At 43.0% G+C, this 24,318-nt stretch overlaps 2 protein-coding genes across 4 annotated transcripts in view; one reads left to right on the forward strand and one right to left on the reverse strand.

Annotated features, from left to right (window-relative positions):
- LOC111959566 (vesicle-trafficking protein SEC22a) overlaps positions 1 to 10,117 on the forward strand; it is a 33,268-nt gene extending 23,151 nt beyond the window's left edge. For both annotated transcript variants that reach the window (XM_023981208.2, XM_023981207.2), the window contains exons 3-7: positions 4,251 to 4,414; positions 4,807 to 4,986; positions 7,041 to 7,159; positions 7,466 to 7,531; positions 8,178 to 10,117. In XM_023981208.2, the coding sequence (XP_023836976.1) occupies positions 4,251 to 4,414; positions 4,807 to 4,986; positions 7,041 to 7,159; positions 7,466 to 7,531; positions 8,178 to 8,378 (730 nt within the window). In that variant the 3' untranslated portion in view covers positions 8,379 to 10,117. The remainder of the gene's footprint in view (positions 1 to 4,250; positions 4,415 to 4,806; positions 4,987 to 7,040; positions 7,160 to 7,465; positions 7,532 to 8,177) is intronic.
- Positions 10,118 to 12,054: 1,937 nt separating this feature from the next.
- The window catches only part of LOC111959500 (adenylate cyclase type 5), a 50,627-nt gene continuing 38,363 nt past the window's right edge, over positions 12,055 to 24,318 (reverse strand). For both annotated transcript variants that reach the window (XM_023981116.2, XM_070437601.1), the window contains exons 11-17: positions 22,125 to 22,300; positions 21,631 to 21,651; positions 21,220 to 21,352; positions 20,880 to 21,143; positions 19,543 to 19,747; positions 19,188 to 19,312; positions 12,055 to 18,871 (exon numbers count right to left, since the gene is read on the reverse strand). In XM_023981116.2, the coding sequence (XP_023836884.2) occupies positions 18,743 to 18,871; positions 19,188 to 19,312; positions 19,543 to 19,747; positions 20,880 to 21,143; positions 21,220 to 21,352; positions 21,631 to 21,651; positions 22,125 to 22,300 (1,053 nt within the window). In that variant the 3' untranslated portion in view covers positions 12,055 to 18,742. The remainder of the gene's footprint in view (positions 18,872 to 19,187; positions 19,313 to 19,542; positions 19,748 to 20,879; positions 21,144 to 21,219; positions 21,353 to 21,630; positions 21,652 to 22,124; positions 22,301 to 24,318) is intronic.

Genomic DNA, 24,318 nt, shown 5'->3' on the forward strand with positions numbered 1-24,318 from the left:
TTATTTGAGGCTAAATTGATTTTATTGATGTATTATATTAAGTTAAAATAAGTGTTCATTCAGTATTGTTGTAATTGTCATTATTACAACTAAAAAACTTTTTTTATTTTTTTTTATCGGCCGATTAATCGGTATCGGCGATGAAGAATCTTAATCGGTTGACATCTACTGTGAGCACATTTGTCCAACAATAATGTAGGCTATATTTAAGGGTGAAGGTGTTACAGGCTTTGGTTTTTCCATTTATGTTTTGAGGTTGGTCTTTAGCATGTATTGCTCTTTAGCACAGGGCGCACCGATTGGTGTCACCTCATTAGTCAGGAAGTGTTACACCTGTGCTGGTTGCCATCTCATTAGTGGAAAGGTGTTTCACCTGTGCTGGCCTTGGTGGTATTTAAGTGGCTGGCCCAGTGCTCTAGTTGTCTTGATTGAGACAGAGGYTTTAGTTGGCTCTACCTATTTTATTTCTAGACAATCCTTTGTCTGATTTTGTTTTGCTGCAACTTTTTGGTTTTACTTTCTGTCTAAGTTTGGTGTGGGTTTTTTCTTTTGTTTTGCCTCTACTTAGGCAAATGTAGTGCGTGCTTTCAGTGGACACCCCCAGGATTGTCTTTCAGAACCACTCCTAAAACCCATCCTTTTCCGTTTTGGTTATCAGTGACTCTTTGTTAGCTCCCATTTGTGTGAGTGACTTGTTTTTGTTTTTTTTCTTGCTTGGGAATGTAGCAAGGGCTATTACCAGATAGATTTTATATAAATGCTTTTAACTGACGTTGGTATTACCACCACCCAWAGTTGCTAGCAGTTCTCTATAGTATAATTTTGCTTTGAGGGATGGTGTTATCACTCTGTCTAGGGCTGTGGCGGTCATTCAATTTTATTAGCCGGTTATTGTCATTCAAAAGTCTGCCTGTCTCACGGTAATTGACCGTTAATTAACATAAACATGTTTAGCATCTCCACATCTAAAACAGTATTAAAAATCTATTTAATACACACATCACAATAAATCCATAATTTTTTTGTAGGCAGGTCTAAAGAATCATGATATGAATAAAAATTGATTTCAGAAGAACATGACTTGGARTACTGTATGTTTTCTGGCTATGCTCCATGCTTGTTCATTTAGCAGACAAGATATGCTTTAAGTCCCGTGCCATTATTGTATAGTAAGAAGAATATAATTGAACTTAGCTGTATAAAATAGAAAGGATATTTTTCCCATTCCAATGTGTGCATATGAAGTGGCTATGTTGAGCGTAAAAGTGATTTTTTTTTGGAACAGGTCCTCTATGCTAGATTTAGAGTTATTTGGCAACTTTAGTCYTAAATTATACAAACCTTAGAATGTCTTAGTTGCATCATATATGTTTTGATTTCTATCGGCTGTTGATGATTTGAGAAAGTAMCAAGAAAAAGCTTGCAGGTTCCTTGCCTCAGGCTGCACAGCTGTTCTCTCATCAAGTGATCATATTTTCACCCATCAGACTATTCTCAGTTTAGTCTTTACTAAAATGTAAAATTAGTTTTGATTTAGAATGGCCCATTATGAAATGGGCAAGGGGAAAAAGACATGTCATCCGTATACACTGGAATAGTGAATGGAGGCTGCTCGTTTTCCCGCCGGTCCGCTTTTCAATGATGCCGGGTAGACTAGTTTGTTTTTATAGCGGAGCGTGTGCTTTAATATGAGCAGCTGATAGATATAAGAATACTTATTTCACTTCACGCATCAACCACTGTTTGAGGAGCGCAGCAAGAGCCTGCATGCAACAGGTGATATTCCACCCAAACTCTGTATGCCAGAGGCTCTCCAACCCTGTTCCTACAGCTACCCAGTGCTTCATTTCAAGTGAWATCTGCACCGAAACATATTTCACTYAACTGTTGACAGCCACTCTGCGCGCTGGAGAAAGGAATAGAGGAAGAGATGGAAACGCATGGTGGTGAGATATTCTCTAGCTAAAGGTAATGTCACCCAATTTATTTATGAAAATATTAAGTGCCCTATTAAGACTATTCACAATCAAATATAAATTCACTATAATGTGTAGGGTAACTGTAACCGCCCTGCACAATCAGTGAACCAACAGCATCGCCTATGGCTATACGTTCTCTCCCAGACTCGTGGATAGACATTTTGGAGTGTAGCATAAGGTAACCAGTCCATCCAGTATGCATAATAACAGTCCACGTTCAAAGCCTATTACGTTGTTTAGTATAGGCTAGACCAATTATGTACCAAAGACATCTTAAATTAGTTCATTTTTTTTTTCCAGGTGTAATTTGTAGTAGGCTATGTAGGCACAATCATAATTATAACTTTTTACCCCTTTTTTTTCTCCCCAATTTCGTGATATCCAATTGTCTTGTCTCATCGCTGCAGCTCCCTTAAGGAGAGGCGAAGGTCGAGAGCCATGCGTCCTCCGAAACGTGACCCAACCAAGCCACACTGCCCGCTTAACCCGGAAGCCAGCCGCACCAATGTGTTGGAGGAAACACCGTACACCTGGCGTGTGTATGCGCCCGGCCGGCCACAGTCACTAGAGCGCGATGGGACAAGGACATCCCTGCCGGCCAAACCCTCCCCTAACCCGGACGACGCTGGGCCAATTGTGCGCTGCCCCATGAGCCTGGACTCGAACCAGGATCTCTTGTGGTACAGCTAGRAACTGCGATGCAGTGCCTTAGACCACTGCACKACTCGGGAGGCCTCACACAATCAGAATTGTAATAGTTTTTTTGTTTGTTTTGCAGACTTGGGCTCATAAGCCTATGTGTATGTATAGGCTCTAATATGCATATGGGAGTTTTGAATGAGTCATCACTTTAAAGTGCTGTCCATTTCGTTGTTAGGCTTTGAAACAACATCCACAACAACCATGTTTCAACCTGCTGTTGAACCTCTAATTGATCATCACAGTGAGGTGAGTTTTAAAATCACAATACTGTTTTGATGTGTTTGTGATTTTTCAATTGCATTTGCATTTTCAGAGTGGTTAGATGGACAGTAGAGCCCTATAGAGACCCCAACCAACACATGTCCAGAGTGCATAAGAGGAGATTACCGTGACTCAACGGTAGTGTGGAATTTTACTGTGGCCATGACTGCCGATGTGGCGGTAAAACGGTCACRTTAATTCTGTCCTATTGCTGATGTCACAACAAACTGCACTTTTCCTTGTTTTGTGAATGTCTATAAAAGCTCTGTTCTGAAATGCTCAGCTCTAATTCCCCTAATGAGTTTTGTGACAGTTTGGTCAATTACAATTGTCAGGCTATTTCAAGAAACACAACTGCGGCATTACAAAATGCATCTGTTCACATGGACATGGGTTATTAGCCACTTGGTCCCATTAATGCCGTGTTCAAAAGCGCCGGCCTCCAACCATTTTTAGAACGGACAAAAACGAGCACCGACTAAAATCATTTTGAATGGCCAATTCAAGAGTTCCCAGTTGTCTTGACAGCAGATATTGGCTTGAATGAGAAGTATGTGTGTGTGTGRGCACACATTCCTCCCTCTAGGAGCAGGGTTGGTTGGCCATCCACTCTACAGTCTGAAGRCTCATTTGTTATCTTGAGGTCCTTTAATCAAGGCCCAACATTGGCCTCACTGTGAAGGAAAGAGACTGAGGACATGCCAGACAGCAGTTAAGTCACTGGGTAATCTGAATTAAAGATCCTTTTGGGCAATGCTTAACTCCGATGTATTGGCCCRTCGAGGGGCTCTGCTGAGCTCCAGTTGAGTGGATGCTAAGATTTTTGTCCCTCCCTCCCTGGCACTCTCCAAATGACCATAATTCAGCACCCATACTTCATAAGCAGAGGGAAAAGAGAGAGCGAGCTAGCTGTTCCCCTTCCCCATGTAATGCCTGTTTAATCTTTCTGTAAAGATATTAACACAGAGACCGATACTGGCATCTCTTAGCACACTGCAAACAAGCCTTCAAGCCACCTGTTAACATTTCTGTGAATTATTTTCGATGGATTGGTTGGAAACACCTCTGGCGAGGTTCCTTTGTGTAATATCTTAGATGGTATTTCTTGGTAATCTTTCATTGCTATTATAATGCCAGTTTTGTTAGATATCTCCAAATATAATTTTGATCCTGAATAACATATGCAGGGACATCTCATGGTTTTGTTAATGAATACTACTGAACTTACTGTGCTTCCCACTGGTCGGCATTGTAATTGCAGGAAATAATAGTCCCGCAATGTAATCTTGCTCGCTCTGTCTGTTTCAGTTTCACCTGCTGTCTGGGTGTAGGTTATCTGATGGTTTGTACAGAGAACTACCCCAACGTCCTGGCCTTCTGTTTCCTGGATGAGCTGCAGAGGGAGTTCATCGTCACGTACGATGCCAAGCGTGTCAACAGCGCTGTGAGGCCATACTCCTTCATCGAGTTGGGTGAGTCTCTCCTCCTGTTTTCCCAACAAACCCATGCATTGTCTTACTTTAGAAACACAGGGTTTCCCTTAGCCTGGTCCCAGATCTGTTCGTGCTTTTCTGCCTCCTTCTGGCGTGACCATGACTGGTGTGTTAACAAGACTGCACAAACAGATCTGGGACCAGGCTAGGTTTCCCTGGTTTGACTCTTTCAAAAATATATATTCCATTTAGCAGACACTTTTATTATTTTTGCGTATGGGTGGTCTCAGGAAACTAACCCACTATCATGCCCAAACATTTTAGAGCATGTTTATACTGTACCAGCAGGAACATACTATTCCTAGGTTGTATTTTCATGATAGATTTCTCTATTCTCACACCCTTCATACTTGTGTTGCTGCCCCTTCCAGACAACTTCATCCAGAAGACGAAGCAGCGCTTCAACAGCCCCCGCTCTCTGTCCACTAAGATCAACCTGGCCGACATGCAAACAGAGATCAAACTTCGACCGCCCTACCAGCTGACCCCTGAGGACCTAGGATCCATCAACGGCTTCTCATACCACACCCCCTCCAAGTACAAGGGCATAAGTAGGTACCCCCCACACACACACAGGATAGTTGTGGGGAAACTTCTTAGGGCTAGGCGTCCCACTAGCCGTACAACTTCTGGTGAAACTTCAGGGTGCGCAATTCAAATAAATAATCYTAAAAATTATGGATTTTAAACATTTAGGTACATACAAGTGTCTTATATTGGTTGAAAGCTTAAATTCTTGTTAATCTAACTGCACTGTCCGATTTACAGTAGCTATTACAGCGAAAGCATGCCATACTATTGTTTGAGGACGGCGGCCCACATCAAAATATCTTTCCACCTGCACAGGTTTCATAAATTTACAAATAGCGATTTAAATATTCACTTTTGAAAATCTTCCTCTGATTTGTCATCCGTTTTGTTAGATAAAATCCTTCTTTATATCCCAAAAAGTCAGTTTAGTTGGCACCAACGATTTGAGTAATCCACTCATTTAACATAGAGAAAGGAATCTGAAAATCTACCCCTAAACTTTGTTTCAAGTCAAAATATATTTCTATTTACTCCTCAGACACCCTAAAATGTAATCAAACTATAATATTTCTTACGGAAAGAAGTATGTTCAATAGGAAACGGATTTTAGTAGATGCGTCCTTTATTCATGTCGCGCGCAAACACAAATTTCCAAGACTGTGTCCCTGTACTAAAACTGATATTTCTTATTCGTTTTGGAAGTTACAAGCCTGAAACCTTGAACATAGACTGCTAACACCCTGTGGAAGCCATAGGAATTGCATCCTGGGAGCTAGAATTGAGTATGCCCTGATACTTGCAAATGTAAAAGCATGGTCTCTCCAAAAATAATATTCTGGATGGCTCCTACCATATGTATAGTGTTCTCCTCCTACATTATTTTAGCATTTCTACAAACTTAAAAGTGTTTTCTTTCCAATGTTACCAATTATATGCATATCCTGGCTTCAGGGTCTGATCTACAGGCAGTTTACTTTGGGCACGTCATTCAGGCGGAAATTGAGAAAAAAGGGGCCTAGCCCTAAGAAGCTTTAGTTAGGTTATGATATTTTCTCACAAAAACCTGTGGGTACAGGGTTTTAACAAACATATTTTTTAGTGCTTGCAACTGTAGTTACAGTTGAGTTGTCTGTTACACAGCTTAGTTTTTCACATTCAGCCATACATTGAGAAACTCATACGCTAGGTTATGCACATTGAGGTGTTTTTCAAAGTGCCTACCTGCCTTGTGTTTTCACACACAGTAAACGTATAAGGCTCTTTACGTAAGCTTTAACATAATCACTTCACTGTGTACTGAATGACAAATAGATTTTATTTGCATTCCATCCACCTCATTCTAATCCTCCCTTTTCCTGTTCACCTAAGCCTTTACTGTAGACATCTCCTTCTGTCACGTTAGCACATGTTTAAACTGGCTTCCATCCATTCCATACCTCATGGACAGCTTGGTTGGGAGCATGTTTGGAACAGAACCAAAGTGAATCACTTGAAAYCCCTGTAGGGTCAGCTCTCTGAAGGACACCTTGGCATGCATCTGTCGTGTGTGTGGCCCCTCAATTAGTGATCCCTGACTGAGACAGGCCCACCACCTCTCTGTTGGTACCTTCACACCTCAGTAAACCCAGCTAAATGATTGTGCCCTGGGTCACCACAGCTCCTCTGTCTCCCTCAAGAACCACTGCATTCATATTCACTTTCCTGTCACTCACTGTGGAGGGATGATCATCAAAAAATTGTCATTTTGGGATTTAGTCATTGTTTTCTCTTCAAATGTTAGGAGAATTCTAAGATTGCACATGATGGTATAGTGCAGTGGTTGACCATGTCTATACCCTGAACATAATCCTGCTCTATGTAGCTATTCATCATATATTTATAAGAATTTAGCCACAAGATATTACTTTACACCCTACCTTAGGTCAAGGCAGCCTCTGTCACTGAGTCTGTATTGTGATGTCCTTTAGAATCACAACATAGCTGTTTATCTCACTCTGTAGAGTCTCTTAATGTGTCTATTGCTCATTGGCCAGGTCATTTCTGCTGGCTCTTAACAGTTCCCTTCTCCTCCCAGCTCCCAGCCAACAGCTTGATCCTGTGACTCTACCTGGCATCGTCTCCTGTGTGCTGAGCATCCTCTGTGGAGGCCTCAATCTACTCCGAGGGGTTCATGCTATAGAGAGCACCATACAGGTAAAGCCAGAGCGATAGATACATTACTCTATTTAATTCGGTGGGAAAGACAAAACTGACCACCTGTAGCTGTAACTAATCCAAGCCTTTTCATATGAACAGTTTGTAACACCTGTTTTTATCTTAGAGGGTATGCTTATTGCTTTTCAGAGGCTGTTTTTGTCCAATGCTTTTGTTGGCTTTTTTGTCGTACCAGTTTCACCAAGCCTTGTTTCAAGCCTACCTACTGCTGTACATTCATCATTTATTGACCTCGCTATCTTTTCTTCTCTCCCTCGTCTTCCTCCCCCGTTGGTTTGCCGGCAGAACGACGACGAAGACTTTAATTACGTGATTGCCTTTTTCCTGGGCACAGCAGCCTGTCTGTATCAGGTAAGTCATAGCGAGCAAGAGCTGCCMTGTCGCCTTCTGGCAGTCACTGTGATGAGTGAGGTGGGGCTCCCGAGTGACGCAGGTCTAAGCCATTGCTTCTCAGTGCTAGAGGCGTCACTACAGACTCTGGTTCGATTCCAGGCTGTATCACAACTGGCCGTGATTGGAAGTCCCATAGGGCGGTGCACAATTGGTCCAAGGTCGTTAGGGTTTGGCCGGGGTATGCCGTCACTGTAAATAAGAATTTGTTCTTAACTGACTTGCGTAGTTAAATAAATGAAAAACAACCCTGCACTTTGCATCACAACTCTCACTGTACAGAGGGGGTTGTTAGTGTTACCAAGATGGTCTGAGTCTAGCTACAATTTACACATAATTGTACATTGAAAAGTGCAAATAATATGTATTACATTTATGTTGCAGAATAGGGCTTGTCATTTTATTGCTGGTAGTTGATTTAAGCGTGCACTAAATAATTGGGGCTTCCTTGAATAAAGGTCAAATATTGGACATGGTTTGAAAGATTGGTCTCCTGCAAGGGATTTTCAATACAATGAAGTAGCTCTATTGTTCTCACAGAAGTTGACTCTTCTCTGTTTCCCGGTGTCTGTCTCTCTCTCTTTCACTCATCTCTCCCTCTCTTCAGTGCTCCCTGTTTGCGTACTTCTCTGTGTGGAGGAACAGTAAGTCATTCCTGGCCTTCGCCCTGATCTGTCTGTCCAACATGTACCTGTTTGAACTGAGGAACGTGTGGCAGATCCTCTTCCATGTGACTGTAGGGGCCTTCATGACACTACAGATCAGACTGAGGCAGCCGCAGGGCAAAGCTCCGGACTACAACGTCTGACAAACTACAACCACGAGACTTACAGTCAAACAATAACAAGAAATAAACAACTTCAGTGTCTGACAACCCAACAAATATACTAATTTACAACCAACCAACCACCACCAACAACAAAACCATGTCTAAGGCTATGGAGCAAAGAAGTGCCTCTGCTCCTGCTCTCTTTATCATGTTCCTTCCCCACCACCGCTCAGGATTGTGGGCCAGCCTGGCCCTGCTTCAATCCTGTTGGATGCTGAGCTCACTTTAGCGTGGCCTCAAAGTGATACGGCCCAATAGGATTAATGGGCGGTGCCACTACAGCCAAATAATTAGTTAATTGGCTAATAATAATATTCATATGAATATGTTTGGGGTAACTATCAGGAGTCTGAACAGGGGTTTCTGACTTAAATTGAATCTCTGGCATCACAGACATGTATAATTTAAGTAATTTAGCAGACGCTCTTATCCAGAGTGAATACAGGAGAAATTAGTGTTAAGTACCTTCCTAAAGGGCATATCGACAGAATTTTTTTTTTACCTAGTCTGCTCGGGGATTCAAACCAGCGACATTTTGGTTACTGGACCAATGCTCTTAACCGTTAGGCTACCTGCCACCCCAGTATCATATGTTATTCAATATCTTAGCTAGTAAAGATTTGTTTTATTGATTTGAGAATAATTTATTCAAAATAATGTGTATGATCATGTCACACCTGTTACTTCCATGTACTGCTGTACTTTGTTGCAGGCTTCATGAAAATGCTATTGCTTGTAAGCTGAGTTTGGCATGGCAAATGTAATGTGGTGGTGTTATCCCACTGGGAGGCCAACCTTATCAGCTCCGTATCATCTGCCAGACCTCCTGGTGCGGTGGTGGTAACAGCAGCCACTGCTGGAAAGGGTTTTATTTACCTGTGAGCCATCTGCCATCCCGATGTTTCAGGGTATTACTCTAAAGGCCAGAGTAGGAGAGGAGCTAGACTAGTTACTTATATTGTAGCAGAAATGGTTACTTCCAAAAATACTCAATGCATTTCTTTTGCCATGTATTTTCCAATGCATCATTTATTTTGCATAGCTTTTGGATTCTATTGCAGAAATGTTTGACTTGTCAGAAGCATAAATTACTGAGGACAATGTCAGTAAAATTCCTAGAAACATTGTTAATTTAATGAAGAGTTAAGGGATTGTGCCAACAATGTTAGTTTTTTAGGGGGGTGGAGTGGCCTGTGTCAGTCAGACTAGAGATAGTCATTGCATGAGTGGAGAGTATAAACATGGAACCAAGTATTATGAACATCTGGCAACTAACTACATGTATATCTGGGCACTACTGCACGGATCCAACCCTTAACATGTGTCATCAACAATGGCCAACATGTTACTATTAGCCTGTACATCTTAGCAGACTGTGGTACTTGACCTTTGACCTAAGTTAGCCTCCAGTATGACATCTAGGACTTAAATGTTTTATTTGATGTTGGCTGTTTCCAGGGGTGCAACTTTCACTGCGGATGATGCATTTTTACCCCCCCAGTTGTATCATTGGTGTGTGATACAAAATAAGTTAACGGTGTGCTTTAGGACCATGCAGACGCCTCCGAGCAGTCGGGTAGGGTGTTTATCCGACTGGTTAAAAAAATGTCTCCCCCCACTTCTAAAACCAAAGTTGCGCCCCTGGCTGTATGTAATGACATACTTTTGCAATCTATGTAACTAAATATACAACATTAAACAGATCCTCATTTTGCTAATGGTGTGTGCATAACCAAGTAGTTTACTGCAGTGCCTTCAGAAAGTATTCATACCCCTTGACTTATTTCATCTTTTGTGTTACAGCCTGAKTTCAAAATGGATTAAATTGATTTTCTCACCCATCTACACACAATACCCTTTAATGATAAAGTGAAAATATGTTTTAGAAATGTTAGCAAATGTATTGAAAATGCAGATGTCTCTCATTTACATAAGTATTCACACCCTTGAGTCAATACATGTTATAATCACCTTTTGACAATGATTACAGCTAAGTCTATGAGCTTTGCACAAAATGTCCATATTCTTTAAATTCTTCAAGCTCTGTTAAGTTGGTTGTTGATCATTGCTAGACAGCCATTTTCAAGTCTTGCCATAGATTTACAAGCCAAGGGGTGTGAATACTTTCTGAAGGCACTGTAAAGTTGATCTTCTCAGAGGTTTCTTGACTTTTTTCTATTACAAACTCCTTTACTGTATGTGTAACGTACCATTAAGTGTAGTGCCTGTATCAATCAGCGCAGTAGAAATGATACCAAATGGATACCATACCAATCCATAATCTACTACACCTGAGAGTCAAACCGGAGTAGGAACCAAGGAGTAGTGCATTTCTAATTGTTATTTCAAACGAGTTTCATATAGAATAATTCCCCCTGGTGCCTTGGCAGCAGATTATGGGGATCCCTAATAAATACAAAATTAGGAAGTGTAAGGTTGAATGCAGAAGAACTCGTAGGTATTAGAAGGGGGAAATTGTTACTCATTTGGACAGCACTTTAAATTTGAACGCAAGTGAGGGGAAATCGGAGTTGCCGTCTAGGCCTATTTGTGACTAATACAGACATAATCAAAGTTATTTTTACTGTCCACAGCAACCGTGGTGTACTCACAGGTGTGCTGCTTTTTAAAGGGCATGGACTCGGCAAGATGACCAATTTATGAGTCCTGCCAAATCATTGTCTTCATCCAGCTGTATTGTAAGCTACTTAGCTGTTTATTGTTTACGGTTCTTCTATCAGTTTTATTATGCAGTGATTTCCTCTGAAGTGCAGGGCATTTTTAAAGCACTTCTACCTTCCCCTCTTTGTAACGATTTAAATCAACATCGTTTGTGTACACAGTAAAGCCTGTTTAAATGAATTGATCAGTAGGCTACAATGCCCTTTACATCCACCATCTATTCAATGGGCTTGGACGGTTTCCTCTGTAGTGTCCAGTTTATTTGGGCTGTGGCCATTGCATTTAAATAGTCAGTCTTACTCGCTTAACTAAGTTAACAATTATTTATAGGCAATTTGCAGAGGGGCAGATAAAATACAATATGAACAGGCCTATTTTATCAGTGCTTAAGTTAGACTAGGTATATATCTAATAACATGTATAATTCACAACCAAGGGTCATTGGTCAGGGTGCCATTTGTGACAGAGTTACTATCACCTATATAGTGCACTACTTTTGACCAGGGCTCTTATGGGTCCTGGTCAAAAGTAGTGCACTATATAGGTGATGGGGTACTATTTGGTACGATTTCTAAATCACCATATTGCTTTCATATAGCTGTATTATTAATGAAGAAAATACAAAGGGAGCCATTGTTTAGTACAGCCCACCTGTTAGGATCCTTTTCTTTGTACCAATGACAGTGTAATGCTGCCCCCTCTGGCGATCTAGAGGAACAATCGTAGAGATCCTTTTGAATTTGTGTTCTATATGTAGATCTATCAGAATAATCAACTCAAGCAGTTCAGCGAAATGGCAGGCAAGCTGGCTGGTAGGTTCTCTTCTCTTTCTACTAGTAGTGTTGAAACATATTACCTTTTGGATCGTCAAAGACTAAAATAAATCTGGGTGTACATCTGAAACAACCATCCAAACATAAGGTTATAGAGAGATATAGGATGCCACATCAAATAAAAAGGCGTTGTCAACAAGTGCAATTTTAGTGGTTTATTGAATGTAACAAAGACGCTTAGTGTTTGACATGATAGAAAGCAAAGACAATCCAAGGTTTAGTCTGGGTACCAGTCTTCTTAGCTAACACTCCATGTGGAATGTAATAGCTGAACAGAGACAGCAACCAGGTTAGGCAAGTCCTGCCTCTGACTCAAAACACACTGATGTCATTCCTCTTCTCTCCGCTCCATCTAGTGAAAACCTCAGGTTCATGCTTTCTCCAAATATAGGGAGAGAAAGGGAGCTATGCTCCTCCCTAGCAGAGACGTTAAAGGTCAATTGAATTCAATGGCACTGTATTTTCCTTGCTTATTTTCAAAGTAGCAGAAACTAAAGTACATTCTCAACCTCCAATAAAAGCCATGTGTCCTTACAACACCAATGACACACAGTAAAAAAAACTCAAGAAAAGCAAGAAATGGCACCATTTTGAGGAGTGGAGAGGGACTGAATGGGTTATAGCAGTAGAGTAGATCCCTCATGTTTCTAGTGGAAGGAGGGTGTTGGTTTGAAAAGAGTAAAGAGGATAAGGGCTCTATTTAAGCCGTATCATTGAAGTTGAGCGTTACATCTTGAATTAAATTTAAAGTCGATGTTCCCGCTTTAAGGCGTCCGCATGCTTCCCAGCCAAAACAGTTTGGAAGAGTTTCTGCATATTTTATGACGCCTTTTGTGATGTTTTTGTTAGTTTTGGACTTCGTTGAGTTTTTAGAGGGGCTGTTCAGGCATGCTCTTAACCACTAGGCTATCTGTCACCCAGAATTAATAGAGCGCCAAGACATTCTTCCTATCCACACGTACCTCGGGGTACAAAGTGACAATCCAGACAGACTGCTTCTCAAGAACTGATTGGTACCCAAATCACCAATATTGTCACTAAGTAGTTGTTTGATGATGGGAAAGATTTTTTTTTTGTGAAATTAGAATGACATCAGATGTAGGATAAGATAAAGATCCCACAGTATGCTGTATCAATGATGGGGCTGCTCTACCAGAAACATGAAGATCCCACAGTATGCTGTATCACTGATGGGGCTGCTCTACCAGAAAACATGAAAGATCCCACAGTATGCTGTAACACTGATGGGGCTGCTCTACCAGAAACATGAAGATCCCACAGTATGCTGTATCACGGATGGGGCTGCTCTACCAGAAACATGAAGATCCCACAGTATGCTGTATCACGGATGGGGCTGCTCTACCAGAAACATGAAGATCCCACAGTATGCTGTATCACGGATGGGCTGCTCTACCAGAAACATGAAGATCCCACAGTATGCTGTAACATGATGGGGCTGCTCTACCAGAAACATGAAGATCCCACAGTATGCTGTATCACTGATGGGGCTGCTCTACCAGAAACATGAAGATCCCACAGTATGCTGTATCACTGATGGGGCTGCTCTACCAGAAACATGAAGATCCCACAGTATGCTGTATCACTGATGGGGCTGCCTACCAGAAACATGAAGATCCCACAGTATGCTGTATCACTGATGGGGCTGCTCTACCAGAAACATGAAGATCCCACAGTATGCTGTACACTGATGGGGCTGCTCTACCAGAAACATGAAGATCCCACAGTATGCTGTATCACTGATGGGGCTGCCTACACAGAAACATGAAGATCCCACAGTATGCTGTATCACTGATGGGGCTGCTCTACCAGAAACATGAAGATCCCACAGTATGCTGTAACACTGATGGGGCTGCTCTACCAAAAAACATGAAGATCCCACAGTATGCTGTATCAATGATGGGGCTGCTCTACCAGAAACAGATGAAAGGAATCCAGCGTGATGATGTATCACTGATGGGGCTGCTCTACCAGAAACAGATGAAGGGGGATAGGGGTTTGCAAAATTCCAGTCACTCCCCAAATTCCCAGGTTTTCTAGAAATCTCGGTTGGAAGTTTACTGGATTTCCTGCTTTTTCCCTCCTGATTCCGGGAATCTTCCAACCAGTATTTTAGAAAAACCTGGGAATTTTGGCAAAGTTACTGGAATTGTGCAACCCTAATGGGGATAAAAAATATCCAGCAGATCAAAGGTCAAAAGGAAACATCTCCACATGGACCACGTTGTTCCTCATATTGTTTAACATAAGGATGACGTCATCAGTATAGACAAGTATAAAGGCCTCATTGGAGAAAATTGGACATTCATTGGGTCATAACATCTGATTTTTGCCAGGGTTGGTGGGATGGCTTCATAGAACACCAAATCAGTCTCTATCTATGACATGGACTGACTGCAGGGGGTTATCTAAAAGAACATGTCGGGGGATGCCTTGCCACAAGTGCAAGCAACTGCTTGATATTCAAACCAAATGAACTAGAAAGAATGAAGAATACAGTGATGGGAAAGAAAACTAATTGTCCACCCCTTGCATGATTGTAATAGGTCTCGGTCAGCTATGTACATCTGAATATATGTTTATTTATAGATACTTCTCTCTAATATATTAATGTACAAAATATAGAATCTAAAATATCTGATAGGGTTTGGTGTTTTCGAGTCAAAATACAAAATGTCAAATACAAAAAAGCTTTTCGTTGACATCCTCGGTTGAAAGTGTCGTCAGTTAAAGCGTGTGTGTCTGTTATGTGCATGTAAGTGTGGCTAGCGTGTGTGTGTTTTTGCCCCTGTGTTTGCATGATGTGTGTGTTGTGTAGAGCTCTGTAAACTCACACTGAACAGAGCAGTCTCACTGGTCGTTCAAGTAGCCAGCCAGGTTAACACGGCCCACCAAGGCTCCCTACTAGAGATGAAACACACTGCTCCTTCCTATCTGACCAACTCCAGTAAAGGGTTTGATAGATAGTGCTGCTGTGCTGGCTGGCAATATTAGTACATAGTGTACCAATGGTTTGGAGAATTGCAATATCTGTACCACTCAAGTGTACAAAGACAGCATACATGGACTGTATGAACAAATAACACTTTTTTCCACATATACTGTATGTACATATACAGTACCAATCAAAAGTGTGGACACAACTACTCATTCAAGGGTTTTTCTTTATTTTTACTATTTTCTACATTGTAGAATAATAGTGAAGACATCAAAACTATGAAATAACACATGGAATCATGTAGTAACCAGAAAAGTGTTAAAATCATAACATATTTTATGTTTGAGATTCTTCAAAGTAGCCCCCCTTTTGCCTTGACAGCTTTGCGCACTCTTGGCATTCTCTCAACCAGCTTCATGAGATAGTCACCTGGAATGCATTTCAATTAACAGGTATGCCTCGTTAAAAGTGAATTTGTGGAATTTCTTTCCTCCTTAATGTGTCTGAGCCAATCAGTTGTGTTGTGACAACGTAGGGGAGGTATACAGAATATAGCCCTATTTGGTAAAAGACCAAGTCCATACTATGGCAAGAACAGCTCAAATAAGCAAAGAGAAACYACAGTCAATCATTACTTTAAGACATGGTCAGTCAATATGGAAAATCTCAAGAACTTTGAACATTTCTTCAAGTGCAGTCGCAAAAACCATTAAGCACTATGATGAAACTGGCTCTCATGAGCACCGCCACAGGAAAGGAAGACCCAGAGTTATCTCTGCTGCGGAGGATAAGTTCATTAGAGTTACCAGCCTCAGAAATCGACAATTAACTGCACCTCAAAGAGTTCAAGTAACAGACACATCTCAACATCAACTGTTCAGAGYAGTCAGGCCTTCATGGTCGAATTACTGCAAAGAATCCACTACTAAAGGACACCAATAATAAGAAGAAACATAAGCAATGGGAATTAGACCGGTGGAAATCTGTCCTTTGGTCTGATGAGTCCAAATTTGAGATTTTTGGTTCCAACCGCCGTGTCTTTGTGAGATGTTCTCCGCATGTGTGGTTCCTATTTATGTAGAATTCAAGGCACACTTAACCAGCATGGCTACCACAGCATTCTGCAGCGATACGCCATCCCATCTGGTTTGCGCTTAGTGTGACTATCATTTGTTTTTCAACAGGACAATGACCCAACACACCTCCAGGCTGTGTAAAGGCTATTTTACCAAGAAGGAGAGTGATGGAGTGCTGCATCAGATGACCTGACCTCCACAATCACCCAACCTCAACCCAATTGAGATGGTTTGGGATGAGTTGGACTGCAGAGTGAAGGAAAAGCAGCCAACAAGTGCTCAGCATATGTGCGAACCCCTTCAAGGCTGTTGCAAAAGGATTCCTTGTGAAGGTGGTTGAGAGAATGCCAAGAGTGTGCAAAGTTGTCATCAAGGCAAAGGGTGGCTACTTTGAAGAATCTAAAATATATTTTGATTAACAATTTTTTGGTTACGACATGATTCCCTTTGTGTTATTTCATAGTTTTGATCTCTTCACTATTATTGTACAATGTAGAAAATAGTAAAAATGAAGCAACTCTTGAATGAGTAGGTGTGTCCAAACTTTTGACTGGTACTGTATATACGGTGCATTCAGAAAGTATTACGACCCCTTGACTTTTTACACATTTTGTTACGTTACAGACTTATTCTAAAATGGGATTCAATAGTTTTTTCCCCTCATCAATCTACACACAATAAGCCATAAGGACCAAGCAAAAAGCAGGTTTGATTTTTTTCTTTTTTTTATGGGAATATCACATTTACATAAGTATTCCGACCCTTTTGCTCAGTACTTTGTTGAAGCACCTTTGACAGCGATTACAGCCTCAAGTCTTCTTGGGTATGACGCTACAAACTTGGCACACATATATTTGGGGAGTTTCTCCCATTTTTCTCAGCAGATCATCTCAAGCTCTGTCAGGTTGGATGGAGAACGTCGCTGCACAGCTATTTTCAGGTCTCCAAAGATGTTTGATCAGGTTCAAGTCCGTGCTCTGGCTGGGCCACTCAAGGACATTCGGAGACTTGTCCCAAAGCCACTCCTTGGCTGTGTGCTTAATGTCGTTGTCCTGTTAAAAGGTGAACCTTCGCCCCAGTCTGAGGTCCTGAGCGCTCTGGACCAGGTTTTCATCAAGGATCTCTCTGTACTTTGCTCCGGTCATCTTTCCCTCGATCCTGAATAGTCTCCCAGTCGCTGCCGCTGAAAAACATTGCCACAGCATGATGCTGCCACCACCATGCTTCACCATAGGGATGGTATTGGCCAGGTGATGAGCGGTGCCTGGTTTCCTCCAGACATGATGCTTGGCATTCAGGCCCGAAGAGTTCAATCTTGGTTTCATCAGACCAAAGAATATTTTTTCTCATGGTCTGAGAGTCCTTTAGGTGCCTTTTGACAGCCCGCTTGGAGTTTGACATGTGTTTTCTGTCTGTCCACTCTACCATGAAGGTCTGATTTGTGGAGTGCTGCAGAGATGGTTGTCCTTCTGAAAGGTTCTCCCATCTCCGCAGATTAACTCTGGAGCTCTGTCAGAGTGACCATCGGGTTCTTGGTCATCTCCCTGACCAAGGCCCTTCTACCCCAATTGCTCAGTTTGGCTGGGCGGCCAGCTCTAGGAAGAGTCTTGGTGGTTCCAAACTTCTTCCATTTAAGAATGATGGAGGCCACAGTGTTCTTGGGGACCTTCAATGCTGCAGAAATGTTTTGGTACCCTTCCCCAGATCTGTGCCTCGACACAATCCTGTCTCGGAGCTCTACGGACAATTCCTTCAACCTCATGGCTTGGGTTTTATAGGTTTTATACCTTATATAGAAAGGTGTGTGCCTTTCCAAATCACGTCCAATCAATTGGATTTACCACAGGTGGACTCCAYGTTGAAAAACATCTCAAGGATGATCAATGGAAACAGAATTTACCTGATCTCAAGGGTCTGAATACTTATGTAAATAAGGTATGTCCGTTTTTTATTTTGAATACATTTGCAAACATTTCTAAAAACCTGCTTTCGCTTTGTCGTTATGGGGTATTATGTGTAGACTGAGGACATTTTTTATTTAATCCCTTTTAGAAAAAGTCTAACATAATAAAATGTGGAAAAAGTGAAGGGGCCTGAATACTTTCCGAATGTTTTATGTGTATATATGGGTTTCAGTGTCTTCATGCAGGTTTTGTTTAGAGCTACTTGGCTCTTTCAGCAGAATGTCTATGAAGACACACATAGTGGATCCATTTCCTCAGAAAACCTTACAGAGATCTACAGTACTGCAAGATGATTGGCTCTTAGCCATTCCTTAACTCACACTATGACCTATAGAAATAAGACCGTGAGAGAATGCTGCTGTCACAATGTGTCCCTGTCTGCTGTAGTCTGATGGGATTTCTTTGGTCTCTTCAGCGAACTCAGGCCCTSTGAGCTCCTCCCGGTCTCTTTCCCCCAATCCGAGAGGAGGCTGGGTGGGGTCTCCTTCACTCTGGTCCAATCGGAGGCTGACCTCTGCACGTAGGGAGGAGATAAACCTAGGACAAGGGGTGTTGATGGGGGGCAGTCAGTTCCCCAAGCAAACACATGTCCATGAGCCTGCTCGTCAAAGACTTGGGGGGGTCAGCCCCTTTTAGTCCAATACCCCCTCTCCTCTCAGCCTTTTCCTGCACCAGTGTCAGTCTGTTACTGGGGCTGCTTCTGAATAGGCTGTGTCTGAAATGGCACCCTATTTCCTATATAGTGCACTACTTTAGAACAGAGCCCTATGTCCCTGGTCAAAAGTAGTGTACTATAKAGGGAATAGGTTTCCATTTGGGACACAGCCTGGTGTTAACTGCTGGGAGGTCCTCCAGTGAGGAAGTAGGTCTGCATCTCTCCTTTACCCTTCACCTTGACCAGGCCTCGGCACTCTAGTGTGTAGTTATAGGAGTTCAGGACGTTGTACAGGTCTGAGGTCACCTGGCGGGAGAAAGGCGAGAGGAAGGAGAGAGAGAGGAAAAGAAAGGTGGGAAAGTAAGTAGTCATGAAGTCACACAGAGGATAGCAGTGTTCACATATCTTGATCATAAGCACACTGCCTGTCATTTCACGCTGCCAAATTTATAATATTCTAAAAGATCGACACAAGGTTAAAAAAGAGTGCACACTGCAAGCTATGCTTCCATGTGCTTTATTGACAATGTTTCGACCCTTAGGTCTTCATCATAGTTATAATAAAGTCACAATAGAAATCCTTGGTGTGTTATCAGTTTCTTCTGTGCTGTGTCTGAGTTACCTGGATCCGCTCAGGTACACCAGTGCTGTCCATGCGGCTGGCCACGTTGACTGTATTCCCCCAGATATCATACTGGGGCTTCCTGGCCCCGATCACCCCAGCCACCACTGGACCCATGTTCAGACCTGGAGCAGGTGGACAGGGATATAGTTCAGCATGTTTTTAACAATATATACAGTATGTTCAATATAKATTTTTTATCGGTCAGCAGAGTTTTTCCTGGTGAGGTCACATTTTTTTCCATTACTCATTATAGATTTTGTGAGGCACTTCTGCTTAAGGATATCGTTCTTCTCATGAATTCACATGAAAATGAACAAGGCAACAAAATGATCTTTCCCATAGGCAGCTTTACCGATCTTCATCTTGAAGTTATTGAAGGAGTGTTCGTTAATGTACTTCATCTGATCCATGAGTCTCATGGCGTAGTCTGCCAGGGCTCTGATGTGTGAGCGGCCTTCCTTGTCGTAGGTAGAGGCGTTGAGGCCAGAAGCTGCCATGTAGGTACTGCCGATGGTCTTTATCTTCTCCAGCTGGCGGAACTGGTCCTCACTGATGATCTGGGGGGAGAGGAGGACAATAGGGAAGTGAAAGACATTTACTAGTTAGTTTACTTGGGTTAATAGCATTGAGATTGTTAGCTCTATTTCAACATAGCAGGGTCCAATAATAGTCACTAGTACCAATACTGAAGTTATATTAGGAGTAATGGGACAGAACATATGGTCAGCGTAAACACACACACAGAGAGAAAGGCCCCTCTCACCTTGTCAAATTCTGTGGTAATCTCAATGAGCAGATGGACACTCCACTCCCTCTCTTCATCTCTCCCCCCATCCTCATACCTCTCTCCCTCCTCCCATCCACATATCTCTCACCTCCCCCATCCTCATACCTCTCTCCCTCCTCCCATCCACATATCTCTCACCTCACCCATCCTCATACATCCATCTCTACTCCCCCATCCTCATACCTCTCTCCTCCCATTATCATATCTTCCTCATACCTCTCCTCCTTCTCCCACCCGCATACCTCTCTCCTCCTTCCCCATCCCTCTCTCCTCCCCATCCTCTTATCTCTATCCTCCTCCCCATCCTCATATCTCTATCCTCCTCCCCATTCTCATACCTCTTTCCTCCTTCCCCATCCCTCTCTCCCTCATATCTCTATCCTCCTCCCCATCCTCATATCTCTATCCTCCTCCCCATCCCTTCCTATCCTCTATTCCTCCTCCCCATCCTCATATCTCTATCCTCCTCCCCATCCTCATATCTCTATCCTCCTCCCCATCCCATAATCTCTATCCTCCCCCCATCCTCATATCTCTATCCTCCTCCCATTCTCATACCTCTTCCTCCTCCCCATCCTCATATCTCTATCCTCCTCCCCATTCATCATACCTCTCTATCCTCCTCCCCACATCATACCTCTCTCTCCTCCTCCCCATCATCATACCTCTCTCTCCTAATCCCCCATCATCATACCTCTCTCCTAATCCCCCATCCTCCTAACTCTCTCCTCCCATTCTCATATCTCTCTCCTTCCCCCATCCTCATACCGCTATCATCCTCCCCCATCCTCTTACCTCTCTCTCCTACTTCCCCATCCTCATACCTCTCCTCCTCCCGCCTTTCTCATACCTCTCTCCTCCTCCCGCCTTTCTCATACCTATGTCCTCCACTCCCTTCTCACCTCGTCAAAGTCTGCAATGATCTCGTTGAGCAGCCTGAGACACTCCACTCCTTCGTTGTTGGCCTCCAGCTCTATGTAGAACTCAGAGAAGTTGGAGATGGAGGCGAACATGACGGCCACACACTCACAGGACTGGTAGTAGAGCTCGTCGTTCCGACGCTCTCGCGCCAGAAAGTGAGCAGCCACGTCTTTGGGGAGGATGTTGTGGAGGAGGCGACGGTTGTAAGCCTGTAGCTCCTCCATCTCCTCCTTTTCCTCTGTGGCCTGGAGGGAGGGTTAGGAGGGAGGGTCAAGGAGGTATCAATGACCTTGGATGGCACACACACACACACACACCTACCTGTAGTTTCCAGAGGAAGTCGAGTCTGGCTGTGGACTCCACCTGCTGGGCGTGTAGATACAAAGCCAGGACGAAGACAGTGATGACCACGGGAGTCATGATCTTCAGAGGGACCTTAGAGTCCATCACACAGCTGGACAGATACCAAAGATCAAATACAGGCCTGAGGCCACTGCACTCTTTAATCTATGTTATTCAATAACGCTAGATACTACATACCATTACTAAACAATATACAAGGTTACAACACTGTTTATCAATGTTATCTAACTACCTGAGGCATATGAAGTGCCAGGAAGATCTACAGGACGCATTGAAGCTACAGTATATTGGATACAATTGATCTCAATCAATTTGTGCGTTTCAATTTGTTTCCATTGGTTTAATAGTGTTAAGCTACATAAATCTCACCTTGTTCCATTTATGTGCTCACTGTGAAGAGAGAACAAAGAAAGAACATTTTATGGAGAGAGGCAACTGAACCCTCCTCTCCATCTGAAGACGGATACCCATAGACAGGACCTGACCTGGCCTATCCAACAGTCATCCATTACATGAAGTAAATGCACCACTAAACTCAGGACAGGTTTTAATTTAAATCTGCTTCTCGTGAATAAATAGCATGGGTTAGAGCAAAGCAGCAGTCCACCCATCAATACCTTTCACCTCAATCTAACATTTATCTACTGGGSAATTTACACAAGCCAGAGTTGTTCTCGTCCATCATATCTAAAGCTAGCTGTACATCAGTAAACAAACATATGAGACATCCGAGACGTTACTGCTTCGCTCTGAAGAACATTAGCATAAAATACTATTGACTCATCCGTTATCTATCTTTCTTTCATGACTTTGTTTTGTACCTTGCTGTACCTGCATGCTAATGAGGGTTCTAAACTACTCACATAGCGTTGGCCATGACCAGCAGGTCTACGTTGTCGAACAGGCTGACCTCTGGCACCTCCATGATGAGGACGTAGAAGATCTCGATGAAGAGCATGAGTAAGAGTTTACCTATACTGCTGACCTGTAGGAAAACTGAGCTGGCCAGCAGGGTCAACAACACACAGGAAGAGAAGTACTACAGAGGGAGAGAGGGAGGGTGCAGGGAGGAGAGGAGGGAGAGAGAAGGGGGGAGCGTGAGAGGGAGTGAGAGAGATGTCAAACATTTGCAAATCTTTTAGCATGCCATTGTGAAATTAATTGGCCGCTTCTGGCGCAGAGTCAGTTTAGTGAGGATGACTGCTCAAGCCCAGCTGGGCACGCACACCACACAAACACACACACACACACCTCAGGGAAGTTGCAGTTGGGTGAGGGACTGCCACAGAAGCCGTCTAGTGATTCAAGGGTGTAGTTGAGGCTGCGTGCATGGCAGGCGTTCACACTGCTGCGACTGATGTTCAGCTCCCAGCTCAGACAAGTCCTCAGGTCTCCAGTACTGCAGGTGAACTAGGAAGCAGAGGGCAAATGGGGTTAACATGATTATGAATGAGAACTGGGCAGTGTTCAGCAGGCACAAAACATCTGAACTTGTCAAATAAGTAATACTTGTTTTTGTTTTCTGTTGCAAAAATGTTCTGCTGCGGTGGGCCCTAATGAACACAACCCACAGATGTCAAACACTCATTAATGCAGAAGCATGTAAGCTTTGCTGTCTGGGTTTTCCCCTTCAAAATATCTGTGCAACCATTTGGAGTGGAGGCTCAGTGACTTACAATGTTGATGAAGGCAGAGAGAAAGACCAGGATGATGGTGAAGACTCCCACCAAGGTGCTGTTGAGTCTGGACTGGACGATCCTCTTGGACAAGGTCTGGAGAGGCACCGGGAAAAACTGTCACGAGCACAGGGGACGGATGGAGAGGACATGGTGAGTAGTTCAGTCTATGTCATCCCTGAGTTACTAGAGAACGTTGTGTTTGTATCCTACAGGCCACAATACCAGCTATGACTTTTGGCTGCAATTCAACTCATGTTGGTTGAAGTGCTGCCCTACTCCTCTCCCACAAAATCAGACTCCTTACAATGTGGGGTTCATGCACGCAGCATTTTCTTTGGAATTCTAAAAGCCTCACTTTTCCAGATCTTACAGTGCCACAATGGCAATATTATCAAAGCCGCTTACAATATATCAAAATCCCTCATATCATCTCATCAGTTTACAACTAAATAAGATCATAAGTCTGTTGTTCTTGTTTCCAATTCCCATTTAAGGGCTTATTTAATTTCTCCCAACCCGGCCATCAGCCAATGAGGAGAGAGCAGGAAATGAAATATCCAGATGGCCCTCCAGAAATAACAACAACACAGCTATGACATCATTAGTCCGCTGCCGTCATTCGCAAACATCCTTAACTGACAAAACAGTAATATCCCTATTGTGAGTTTACGTCCACTTCAATCTTTTGCCCAATTACATGCCAGTTCCTTTCTAAAGGCCTCACTAAGCAGTCTGACTCTGACTGTGTCTCTCCAGGGGACTGCTGCTCTCAGGGCAGTTAAAAATCAATACCATCCACCAAGCAGGTTTACCTGCTGTGTGATTGGCCCAGTCATGCTGTGGAAACAGACCTGTTATACTGTGAGATACAACATTCCCAGACAGCCACAGAGAGCTCCCACTGCGCCAGTGCGTCAGGCTAAGGGCTAGAGCTATATGGGTACTGGATGGATGGGCAGTGCTGTGGCCCATTGTCTTGTGGTATAGACATCTGCGTCATAGTATGAGGAAGCTTCCGAACACAAACAAATTCCTGGGAAAACATAAGTACTCACCCCAAAGCAGGAGTAGACTGCTGAGACAAACATGACAGCCACCAGGATGATCAGACAGGTGGTGTAGAACCCAATCATCAAAGTGGAGCTTAGGAATAGAGAGAGAGAGAGAGAGAGAGGATTACAGAAGTGATAGGAGAAATATGAGTAAATACATCTGAGACAGAGAGAGGTGAGACAAAAGGATCAAGGAAGAGAGGATAATGAAAAAGGAATGGTGGAGATCAATAGGAGGGAGAGAGAGAAAGATAGAGGGGTACACACTTGAGGGGCATCCTTGAGAATGAACAAACAGCCAGCTGCCGGCAGCCCCAGCGGTACCC

This window comes from Salvelinus sp. IW2-2015, linkage group LG36 (genome assembly GCF_002910315.2).
Source record: "Salvelinus sp. IW2-2015 linkage group LG36, ASM291031v2, whole genome shotgun sequence".
NCBI lineage: Eukaryota > Metazoa > Chordata > Actinopteri > Salmoniformes > Salmonidae > Salvelinus > Salvelinus sp. IW2-2015.